Source organism: Chlamydomonas reinhardtii, chromosome 11 (assembly GCF_000002595.2).
Source record: "Chlamydomonas reinhardtii strain CC-503 cw92 mt+ chromosome 11, whole genome shotgun sequence".
Lineage (NCBI taxonomy): Eukaryota > Viridiplantae > Chlorophyta > Chlorophyceae > Chlamydomonadales > Chlamydomonadaceae > Chlamydomonas > Chlamydomonas reinhardtii.
In genome coordinates this window covers 2,113,258-2,125,185 of record NC_057014.1, presented here as the reverse complement: position 1 = coordinate 2,125,185, position 11,928 = coordinate 2,113,258, and the positions used below count along the sequence as shown (strand labels likewise).

Sequence of the window (11,928 nt, the reverse complement as noted above, 5' to 3'; positions counted from 1 at the left end):
GGACCCCGCCAACTTAGCCTGAAGCTATTTTGATTACATCTATACGAGAATTAATGTCGACGGCAATAGATTCAGGCCCCAAACAGCGCATATGCGAGACATGGGCTTCGGTCAATTTCGCGACTTGAGCCCCGATAAGCATAATTTGGACCTTTGCCGACCACTTCTGGCTGATGATGATGTTGGTTATGTACCTACAGAAAGGCGATGTCTAATCCGTGCGGTAGGATTTGCCCCGGGGCAACGTCCAACGTGCAGGTTTGGCTGGGAAAACGCACCCCCCGGACGGCAGCCCAGTTTTCACCACGGGCAATAGCTCGTAGAAGACATCTAACTAGCCAGGCGGATAGAGCGCTATCGACTTGTGGGGGGTAGGTCGGGTCAGCATCCTTGTACGAGTTATTGCTCAAAGTGAAAAGGCCCGCGGAAGAAGGGGCTCCCGTAGACCCCATCCAGCCGCCTGGTGGTACCCGCGTGGGTGGGGGTCGGTCGGTCGGTCCGGAGGGGGGGTCGGGAGGTTTTGGGACATGGGGTCTGGAGGTATAGTTCGTACCCCCCCCCCTGGCCTTCCACAACATTAGCCGGACAGAAGGGACGGAGGCACAACCTACAACCTGCGGTCAGTATGGTGGCAGACGTGGGCGGCGATCCTTGCCCGCATCCCATCGTGCAGCTGTGCTGTTTCATTAATGAAATCGTGCAGTCCAGCTGTTATATTGCGCAGACGCGTGCTCCCAATTTTAATGTATGCTTCTTCCCGGCCTCGGCCAGGGCAATGGCGGCACGGGGCAAGGGTGGCGTGCGGCAGTGTGTTCTGTGCGCTCTCCAGCGGCCCCAGAAAGCAGCCCCACGCTTATGCTCACGATCCCTGATCTGCTGTGCCGGCCTCCAGCCCTCTCCCAAAGTTGTGCTTGCTTGCTGTCTCGGTTTCGCCATTTTAAGTATCGTCAATAACATGTGCTTGGGGTGGGTGGGCCGCGCACAGCTCTGTCGGGCTGGGTTGTTGATGGCTTTACGGAACCTTTTACTTCGTTATCTGCGTCCAATGGTCGTGTCAAGGTGGTGTTACTAAAGCAGCCAACAACAGCCAACGCGGTCTGCCACGCCATGGGGGGCAGGGATGCACTCCTTTGCACGCAATGGTTGCTGCGTAGGCTTGGAGCCCAGGGCACGGGGCCACGGCGTATTGAGGGGCCCGCCGCTGAGCCCTTGAAACCGCGCTGGTCTGCTGTCTGTCAGGCACACACATCTCATCTCTCCCTAGTCCTCCTCATCTTGCCCACTTGGCCTGTTGCCGTACATCAAACACACACACACACACACACACGCATACACACACACGCGCGCGCGCGCACACACACACATGCACACACACGTGACCCCTTGCAAGCCATAGTCTAAAGCCAGTGGCGCAGACCCAGTCCCCCAAGTCTCACGCCCCCGAGCCCCGGAGCACAACCCGACACTCAATGTTTTGTATGAGCCATGAGGCCATGCATACGTTTCAAGATACACACCCAGCTGGTGAACCCACTACCGCCACCTTCACACTGCAGGTAGCGCCGCCAGCTTGGGGCACACCAACGAGTGCCCCCCGCCCGCGGCGCCCCAGTGGCTCAGCTGGCACGCGCCGCAGCAGTACGTGACCGCCTTGCAGCGCGCGCACGTCTTGCCGCAACCCGGCGCAATAAGCGCGCTGGGCCCCTCAAGGCTCGTGCATGCCGGGTTGCAGCACACCTTGCTGTGAGCCACCGCCGCCCCCTTTCCATTCACATCCACCACCTCCGCCTGCTCCTCCGTCTGAGCGCCTGCGGTGCGCGGGCCCGCAGATGCAGCGGCGGCCTGCCGCCGCTGCAAGTCCATCTGCAACAGGGTGCACGCCATCCGCTCCGCGTCACACGGTGCCACCAGGCCGCCCTGGCCGTTGCCATCTGACGCACATCGCTGCTGCTGCGGTTGCAAACCCGCCGCCGCCGCCTCCGCAACCTGCGCTTCCTCCCTGTGCTCGGCGAGCGCGGACTGCAGCAGCCGGTACGCCGCCGCCTCCGCCGCCTGCAGCTGCTCCGCCGTCACCTGCACGTAAGCCGCACGGAATGGTAGTGGGGGCGCGCAGAACAGGCGATGTGCTCGAATCCACGTAGCCGTGCTCATGTGTGTTGGTGTACAGGTGTAGCAGCAAGAATGGAATGAAATGCTGTTCGATGAAACTGAGGGCCGGTACAGGGACGGTCACTTGGCACGGGGGGCGGCGCACCTTTTCTGAGGCGGCCTCCGCCGGCTCCAGGAACGGGCACAACCACGCACACTCCTCCTCCTGCTCCTCCTCCTCCTCCTCCTCGCCCTCGTGCTCCTCCTCCTCCTCCTCCTCCTCCTCCTCGCCCTCGTGCTCCTCGTCCTCATCCTGCAGCGGCAGCAGCAGTGACTCCATCGCCGGCCGCTGCGCCAAGCCCCCGTACTTGTACAGCACTGCCCACGCAGCTACAGGCACCAGCATGTACGGCGGCGGCGGCGGCGGCAGCGAAGGCGCCGGCGGCGCTGACGGGCCAACGCCTGCTACGCTCCCTCCAGAGCCCAGCGCAGCTCCTCGCTGCTCCCGCCACGCCAGCGCCGCACACAGCATGTCCTGCTCGATCAGGTCCAGCAGCGCAGTCCCCGTGGACGCCAGCAGCTCGCCAACCGTCGGCCGCCGAAAGCCGCCACCGCTGCCGCCACACCCACTGCTTTCGGTGGCAATGCCGGCGCCTGCTGCGCTGTCGGCAGCGGCAGAGCTGGCAGAAGCACCGCTGCTGGCCCCTCCGCGTTCTGCCTCCTCGCGCGCCTCCGCCTCTTTTGCTGCAAGCACGGCCTTGCTCGCCAGCAGCTTGGCAGCCGCCTCGCACAGACGTCGCACGTGCAGCTGGGAATCTGAGGCGGAATGGAGGCGCCACTCTTCCTTTGCGGCCTCCATATAGTGCACCGCAGCGCTCGCCACCGCCTGGGACGCGGTCCGGGAACCGTCCGCAGACGCGCCTGCCCGCCTACCGCTGCTGTCGCCTGTGCCGCCGCCATCTCCACTGCTGCTGCCAGCCCGGTGGGCCGCCTCGCGCGCAGCGATGTGGCCTAGGAGGGCATGCGCGCGGGCGCGGCACACACGCCACTGCAGATGCACGGCCTCAAGTGCGTGTTCCAGCTCCATAAACAGTATAGCTCCCACGTTGGCGCGAAGATGCAGCGTGTCGGAAAAACACGCCGAGTGCCACGGAACCAAACTCGGCGCCCACCACAAGCACATTAGCGACTGCATCTGCCGCTGCTGCGCCGCCGCCGCCGAGCCAGGCGGCGGCGCGCCGCCCGCCGCCGCCAGCCACCGCACATCTACGCGGAAGCTGTCCACCCAGAGGTGGATGGCTGGGGGCTGCGGGCGCGGCGGCGCCGATGCCTCCCACTCTGACAGGACCCTGACTTGCTGCGCAAGCGCCGTGAGCAACTGGACCCATAGGTGTACGGGCGGTAACTTGCTGGTGGCTGAGGTCGGCACCACGCTCCCGAAGAGCGGCAACTCTTGCAACAGCAGGGCATCGCCCGCAGCCGCAAGCCGCCGCAGCACGCGGGCCAGCGTTGCCAGCAGCGGCACCAGCTCCGCCACAGGCGCGTGCGCCAGCAGCGCCGGAAACACGCCGGAGGTCAGCAGCAAGCAGCCCACCGCACACGTCGCGATCCGGGCGCGCCGCTCCAGCACCTCCTGACGACCCGCCTGGCCCCCGCCTGCTGCCGCCGGCTGCTCCACGAACGCCGCGCGAAGCAGCCGCTCCAGGGCCGGCAGCAGGCCCGCCTCCAGTGCGAGGCGCAGGCTGAGGCTGGGGCAGTGACCAAATGGCTGTGCTGCCGCGGTGTCCGCGGCTACCGGCATTGGCTGCAGCGGCGCCAGTGGCAGTAGGCGTCCCCGCCAATCAAGCTGCAGCCGCAGCAACAGGCCCACGTCCGTCAGCAAGCCCGTCGCGTCCTCCTCCGCCAATGCCGGCTCCAGCAGCTGAGGCATGACTGCCACCAGCAGCTGCCACAGCCTTGGCAGCCGTCTCACCGCCCCTCGGGTGCCCACCTCCGGCAGCAGCCGCACCAGGAGCCGAACTGCAGGCACCGTGCGGGCCCAGTCCTCCCCGCTGATAGCGGCATCTTCAACGCTCGCTGGGTGATCGCCCTGGGTGGTTGTGATGCAGAAATGCGCAAATCGCACCTGCTCGAAATACACTGCCACCGCCGCACACGCCCCGGCTGACTGCAACCTCAGCTCATCCGCCGCGCGCTGCTGTTTGCCTTCCTCCTCCGGCACTTGCTGCGGCTGCGGTTGCTGTTGTGGCCACAAAGCACAGCCCTGCGAACCCGTGTTGACGTACCCGCGCGGCGGCTGCGCGACCGGCACTGCGCCTCGCCTGCCCGACACGGTGGCTTGGAAGACGCGCGTCGCCACCTGCCATGGCGCGAGCAACAGAAGACGCAACGGCAGCATACTTAGGACGTACGGTACCCTGATCAACACCATTCCAATGGGAAACAAGCCGCTATCCACCGCATTAGGATTCGCTAGCCGGGCAAAGACATACTACCACCTCGTAGGCTTGAACACGTACAGGCACGCAGGTATGGCGTGCGACTCGACAGCCTGCGCATCCAGCCGTGCGCACCCTAAGAACGCTGACTGAGGGACGCACCTGAAGCGAGAGTAGGGGAATGTCATTTCCCGCCACATCTGTTGTGGTGGCGGCCTTCGCAGGCCAGCCCATGTTCAACAACACTGCACCGCCGCCGCCAAGAGAGCCCCACGACAGGCACGCCAGTAGCAGCGCCCGCAGGCCGGGCCCCGACACGAGCTCCCGCAGCTCGGCCGCGTGGGCAGCCTGTGCCGCGGCATGGTCCGTACCATACACGTCGCCAAGCCGGTAGCGGCGGGTGCTGGCGCATAGCTCGTCGAAGGACAGGCCTGACAGGCGCGTCAGGTCGAGCGTTGACTTGAGGAACCGCGCCACGGCCGCCGCATGCAGGCGCCACATGGCGACCTGTTGCTGAGAGTGCTGCTGCTGCTGCGGCTGCTGCTGCTGTTGCATCCCAACCGGCTGCTGCATGCTGTTGAGGTCGGCTGCGGTGCGCAGCAGCGCCGCCGCAGCGTGCTCCAGGAAGCTGCTGCGCCGCAGTGCGCAATACAGCTCCGCCCAGACGGCTTTTTCAATGTCCTGGCCGAGGTGCATCATCACGAACTCGTAGATATCGAAGTAGGCGACCAGCTTGTTCAGCGCGACCGACAGGCTGCTGCGGCCCCCATCGCTGCCGTCAGAGCCCGCTCCAGTCGACCCGCTGCTGCCACTGTCGCTGGCGCCGCCGGGCTCGGATCCCCTTCCGACCGCGGCGCAGCAGCGCGCCAGCACGGTGAAAAGGTCACCGCGCAGGAGGGCAATCGCAAGGATCCGGCTCCCGTCGCTGGCTTCGACAACGGCGGTCGCATCACAAACAGCCCCAAGCAAATTGTTGTTGGAAGAGCCACGTGCCGCAGCCGAGATCGCGTTGACCAGCGCAAGCCCGAAACCGGGGACAACTTTCTCCGTATTCTCAATCGTATCGAGCCGACACAACTGCTTTGGCAAACTATATAATTTCTCGCATATCTCTGCCTCGTGCTCCAAGTCAGCCTGCTCAACAACCTTTGGGGTCTTTGCGAGCAGACGCTTGAGAGCGGCATAGTCCTTGCGGCTCATTTCTAAGCTTGAAAGTTGATCATGGATGCCGGTATGATACCGATAAAGAGTCTGCTTAGCCAAATCGTTGATATAAAACGGGCTGGTGGGAGAGCTGGTTGAGGCATCCCGCACCAGCCGCCATGCAATGTGCACATAGCCCGGGCAACTTGAGCGAGGTGTTACCTCCTGTTTCTTGCAACCTTGCCTGGGACCTACGCATTCCAGAAGCGGCTGCTTGCCAACTGCGGTGTCTCCTATTTCATGAACCTGTCCTGCCAGGCCTCCTTGGCAAGGTTGGTTGGGCACGATAGCGTTGATGGCACGGACAGCTGGCCACAGCAGTCTGTGGCACGCGCCTCCTCGCATTCCCGGCCAACCTCCTCAACGCATCCCCCCCCAACCATCCGCGGGACGGCGAGACCAGCTATCCGATACGGCACCTGACGGCACAACCAAATACCAACTTTCGCACCTACATAGGATGCCAGGGTCGCCCCTTCAACGTCACGTGCTCAAACTCCTGACCTTGCCGACGCCTGCGCCCTCGCCCCACTACCTGACCCAATACCACGGCCACTTCTCTTCTAGCCTACCCAGGTACCCATGCGGAATCATCAGGAACAGGGATGCACCCGTCAGAAACATGACGTTCACTCATCTCAGGTGTCAGCTCCTGCCGGCTGCGCTGTGTTCAACGCCGCCGCACATGGCATCCAACGCCGCCCTTAGCAGCACCACCCCACACCGCGCCACTTCCGCCGCCTCCATCCCCTTCGCGCCGCAGAGCTCCGCACGGCGCGCCCGTACCACCTGGTACGACGCCAGGATCGCATCCACACGTGCGTACGGCAGCCGCGTCGCAGCCAGGATGTACGGCTTGGTCGTCATGTACTTGATGGATTTGACCAGATCCAGATTCACCGCGCCGGCGCCGATGCTCTCCTGTACGAATCCCAGCCCCATGCGGATCTTCTGCAGGCGGCTCTGTTGTGCGAACAGTCCGCCCCTCGCGCTGGAAATGTCTAGCTCCCCTTCTCCCTCCTCTCCGTTGCCACTCCCACCAGTCGCCGTTGCCGCTGTCGCCGCGTCCTTGCCGCTGCTGCCTCCCGCGCCACCGTCGCCGCGCGTGCCGGCGCGCTTCAGCGCCGCAGCTTCCCGCAGCGCCGCCGCATTGAGCGCGGCAGCTTCCGCCATAGGAAAGATGGGGTCGAAATCCAAATCCTGTTCCAACTCAAACTCCGCATCCCCCAAAGCTGCCAGCATGTCCCACTCGTAGCACCGCAGTTTGCACAGCCCGGCCGCCGCTGCCGCTGCGGCCAGGGCCGCCGCGGGCCCTGCTCCCGGCCCGGCTCCGGCTGCGGACGCGGAAGAGGCAGACAGCAGCCTTCGGCCAGCCTCGTCATCCTGCATGTCGCCTTCCAACGGCAGGCCGAGAGCTGAGCCCTCGCTAGCGCCCCTCCCGCCTCTTCCAGGCCAAGCCGCATCCTGGTCCTGCGGCCGCCGCTGCGGTTGCAACTGCCACTGAGACCGCAGCCGCCGTTGTGGACCCCGCGGCGGCAGCCCAAGGGCCACGTTCCGCGCAAGCGGCTCCTGCAACGGGCTGCCCCCGTCAGCAACTGCCAGCGGCTCTTCAGCTCCCGCCGCCCCTACCAGGTCTGCTGACAGCAGCTGTCGGTGACGCTGGCGGCGGCCCGCCGCCGCCGCGGCAGTTGCTGCAGTAGCAGTAGTAGTAGCAGTAGCAGAGGCCTTGGCGGCGGCAGTAGCAGGGGCGGGCAGCACGGGCCAGCCGGGTGCGGGGCCCCACGATGCTGGCACGGGGCACAGCAGGAGTGCCAGTCGGGGAATGGCGTCGGCCGCGGCAGTCACCGCGGCCGGGTAGTGCGTGCGCAGCCACACCTGTAGCCAGCCGGTTTGCGGTTTTAGTTTGCGGTTTTGGGCACAGTAGGCTTTGGGTTGCAGGGTTGCGGGTGTTCGCTAGCCCACGCACATCACATAACAAACACGCGCATGGTAAGGCTTGCACGGGCGCGGCGCAAACGCCCCGTTCCCAATACAGTACCACACAACGCGCATCCCGCAAAGCACTCGCCTGCAGGTCGCGCGTCTCGTTGTTGGGCGGCCGCAGCAGTGCAGTGAAGGACCGCAGCACCTGACCCAGCTTCGCCCCAGCTTCCGGGCCAGGAACCCCACCCCCCGAGCTGAAGCCTGCGCCTGCGGCGGCGGCACGCCCCGGTGCCGGCCCCAGCGGCATCCCCACCAGCCGAAACGTGTGTTGCAGGAATCGCTCCTTCTCTAGGTCAAAGGCCGCGACGGCGGCCGCCGCCGCCGCCGCCGCCGCCTCTCCCCGCGCGTTTTGCTCCTGCTGCTGCTCCGACACCGCCACGCCTGCGCCGTTGCCCGCACCCGCCAGCAGCACCCTGCCTGCGCCGCCGCCACTGCTGCTGCTGCTTCCGCTCCCAATGCCGACGCCGCTGCCGGTGCCGGCGCTGCTACTGCCAGTTGTATTCCCCTGCTGCTGCTGCTGTAGCCGCTGCTGCTGCAGCAGGGCGGGGTCTCCGGGCGCCAGGCGCAGTCGGGCCAGGGAGGGCAGGGCGTTCAGCTCGACCAGCGTGGGGTGGAAGGTGGAGTTCAGCAGGAAGTCAACGCCCAACACCTCGAAGCCTGTTTGGAAAAAAGGCACAAAGCGAAAGAGACGAAGCCTGAGCTACAGAGCTCAAGAAAAGAAAAAGAACAGGAACACACGCAATGACCCGCTGCCTCCGCCGACCAAGCACCACAGCCTCGCCTGGACTGCCCGCGCCCCTGTTTCATCATCCTGCGGCCCCCATCTTGTACGGGCGAGTGCTCTCCCTGCCAGTCCGACATTGCCGCTCCCCGACCCGCCTCAACCGCCCGGAGCCCCCAACCGCCCCTCACCGCAGCCCTCCAGCGATGCCAGGCCCCGCATGGATGCCCGCATCCGCTTGGTGGCGCTCGCCAACACCATGCCTATGGAGGCCTGCGCGTGCGACCACGTGCGGCCCCACGCGCCCGGCCCCGCCGCCGCCTCCACGTGCGCACGCAGCTTGGCCACCGTCCACGGCTGCATCTTCTCGCCGGCGATGGTCCAGTAGTTCACCTTGTGCATTTCATACCTGCTGCCTCCGCCGGCGGCGGCTGCAGAGGCCCCCTGCTTCGTGGCAGCAGCGCCAGCGTTGGCGCCGGCGCTGTCGGCGTTGGGCGTTTGCTGCGGCTGCTGGTCTTGCAGGAGGCTGCGGCCTCCAGTCATCCCGGTCGCCGGCACCACCTCCTCCTCGTCCTCCTCCTGCCCCCACGCCTCCTCCCCCTCGTCCGCCCCGTCCTCCCACTCCACCTCCAACCCGGGGCCGGCGACTCTCCCAGCCACAAGAAGCCGCCGGTGCTCTCCACCTCTGACTTCGCCGGCTCCGCCGCTAGCGGCGCCGCTGGCGCCAGCCGCCTCGCCGGCGCCGCTCCGGCGCCGCCGCCGCCGCTTGCCACCGCCTGCGGCAGCTCCTCCGCCGCCGCCGCCGCTTGGCCCCACCCGGTCTCCAAAAACAAGCACGCCGCCGCGAAACAGATGGGCGCGCAGCGGCCGGATCCCCGTCACCACGACCCACAACCGCAAGTAGCTGGGTCTGCCGTCGTACAGAAACTGCTGCCGTACGTAGCTCTGGACGAGCACGTAACCCTTCGACTGGGACGAGGCGGCGGCGGCATCTGCGGCGGCGGCGGCGGCGGCGCCGTCTAGCTGGCTGTCGTCGGCGGCGGCGCCGCTGCCGATCCCTATCAGGGCCTGCTTCTGGGCCTGCAGATGCATCAGCGGCAGTTCATGGTGTCAGGGCGCGTGTGGGAGGACGCGTGCGCGAAGGTTCACTCGGATGTCGAAGCGGCATTGCTTGCCGTCTCGCCCGCGTGCTCAACCATTGCCATCGGTGCCTGTAAAGCTCTTGTCCGACCCTGTGCTGTTCTGACGTCTGACCCTGTCAAGTGTCAAACCCCAAGCCCCAAGCCCCACCCGCGCCTCCCCTCCACCTCCTGCATCACGCCCCCGCCTCCCCGCCCCACCCGCACGCCCACGCCCTCGCCCCCACGCCCACGCCCCCACGCACCCACACGCCTCGGCCCACATCCCATAAGTATAATCGCTTGCAACTAACGCCTCTGCCTGTGCTTCGCTCGTTTTCGTTGGTTTTGGTTTGGTTTGGGCTGGTACTTACAACCCCCACCTGGGCCTGCCGCATGACGCTGACGCCGCGGCCGCGGTGCTCGTTAGCCTTGAGCACCCAGGGCAGGTCGGCGGGCGAGAGCGCGTGCTGCGTCCACGCCCGCCACGTCCAGTACTGGCCCGGCAGCATGTAGCTGTGCGGTGGTGGGCGGCGGGCGCGTGCGGCAGCGTGTGCGTTAGACAGCAAAGGGTGTGTTATATAACAACAACAGAACGAAGGGCGTGTGTGCGTGTGTGCATGTGTGTGTGTGTGTATGGCATAAGGAAAAGCAGGTGCGCACGACCGAGCCGATGTTGTGTGTGGAAAGGACTGCGAGAGGGAGGATTGACACCGGTGGTGGTGTGGTGCGCTGTGCTGTGTGTTTTGCATCGCTGTTGCACACCCGGCACGCGCCCGCACCCACCTGCGCGGGATGTAGGCGAAAGCCGCCTCACCGTAAGCCTCCTGTGAGGAGCCGGTGGGGGTTACATTCTATGATTAGCTAAGAAAAGGTGGACGGCAGGTAATCTTGGGGGCAGCCGCGAGCACAGCCGCGGCAGCAGCGTCGGCGGCGGCGATGGCGGTGTGTGGCCATATGCTCAAGTCAGGAGGCGACGCTGCGCGTTTCACCACTTCCCAGTAAGCGATACGTGGCACGGGGGAATGCGGCTCGGGCAGACGAGGGCACGGCCTGCCTTGAGCCGTTGCAACCCGCTGGTCGCTTCCCCGATTCGCCTTATGCCTAGGTGCAGAGACTCCACCTGCCGTGCTGGCCCTTGCCCTTGCCGTTGCCGTTGCCCTTGCCCCTGCTCTTGCCCCTGCCCCTGCCCAGCAGGCCTGCCCTGCCAGATCCTGCGGCGACACCCGGCATCCGGTATGACAAAACAGTACATCCCTTACCCCGCCCGCACCTCCATCTCCACCGCCACCATGTCCACTTCTACCCGCCTCCACCGCCACCCCCACACGTCGTGAGCCACCCCCACAGAACCTCCACCCACCACCTCCACCCACCACCCGCCTGCGCCTCCACCCACCACCTCCACCCGCCACCCGCACACTTGCACCCGCACACCTGCATGGTCCGCACCAGCGGCTGCTTGTGCGCCACCGACTCCACACCGGGAACGCAGTTGACACGCTTGGGCGGCGCGATCGCACCGAGCACCGAGTGGCACGCCCGGCGCACGGTCCAATAGAGGTCCCATTTGGTTGGCACGTATGCGCCCTTGATGGAAAGGAATGACGAGCGCGTCTCGCCCGAAATAACCTGCGGTTGAGTGTATTGGTCAAGGGATAATAAATTGACAGTGCGTCCGGCCAGTGGCGGCAGGCGTGGCGGCAGGCGCCGTCGGTACCCCAGCTGGATTGCTGCGTGCTGCGTGCTACGCTAATAATGACAAGCCGAGCTGGCGGCGGCTGATCTGGCTCTCTCCCCTCAGGTACCGAGCCGGAACCTCTCAGGGTGCTGGTAAGGCTACGTCGGTGCGTTGCCGGCGTGGCGATGGCGGGCACTCCAGCTCCTTACCAGTGCTCCCGCCGACTGCTCGGCGATGTCCTTTAGGATTTGCAGCTCGCCATCCGAGAAGAAGGCCGAATCCAGCCACACCCGCGCTGCTGAGCTATTCTGTGTCGAGTTTGCTCTCGTGTCATGCAGCGATTGGCTGCCGACTTGCTCGCCTAGGGCTATACATGCAGCCAAAAGGTACACATATCCAAGGGTAATCTTTCTGAATATCAACGAGCTGGTCATTGAAAGCGCGTGGCCCGCGCGTGGAAAGCGTGCACACGAGTCTGTGCAATTTGTTTGCAGCTGCAGTATAAACACACCAGAAGTTCTATGGTGCAGACGGGTGCTCCGATTGGGCGATGGCTGGGGCCTAGGGGCAAACCTGCATGGGGGTCCGCTGTACGGCGCCGCTTTCCCGCGGGTGCTTTTCCCAACAGGAGTGCCAACTGCCTGGAGGTCTTGTTGCCGCTAGGCTCCAAGCAGTGAAAGGGCCGCGCGGTGAATG

At 65.4% G+C, this 11,928-nt stretch overlaps 2 protein-coding genes across 2 annotated transcripts; both read right to left on the bottom strand.

The window, feature by feature from the left end:
- Positions 1–1,018: 1,018 nt before the first annotated feature.
- On the bottom strand, positions 1,019–5,760 carry CHLRE_11g469375v5 (uncharacterized protein). Its single transcript, XM_043067591.1, has 3 exons — positions 4,689–5,760; positions 2,255–4,447; positions 1,019–2,073 (listed from the first exon to the last, which is right to left on the bottom strand). Exons 1-3 carry the CDS (start codon positions 5,724–5,726, stop codon positions 1,546–1,548), a joined length of 3,759 nt encoding a protein of 1,252 aa, XP_042919596.1. The 5' UTR covers positions 5,727–5,760; the 3' UTR covers positions 1,019–1,545.
- A 108-nt stretch (positions 5,761–5,868) lies between these two features.
- On the bottom strand, positions 5,869–11,750 carry CHLRE_11g469350v5 (uncharacterized protein). The gene is made up of 7 exons (XM_043067590.1): positions 11,442–11,750; positions 10,989–11,183; positions 10,338–10,378; positions 9,935–10,067; positions 8,625–9,513; positions 7,798–8,369; positions 5,869–7,604 (listed from the first exon to the last, which is right to left on the bottom strand). Exons 1-7 carry the CDS (start codon positions 11,664–11,666, stop codon positions 6,375–6,377), a joined length of 3,285 nt encoding a protein of 1,094 aa, XP_042919595.1. The 5' UTR covers positions 11,667–11,750; the 3' UTR covers positions 5,869–6,374.
- Between the last annotated feature and the right edge of the window lie 178 nt (positions 11,751–11,928).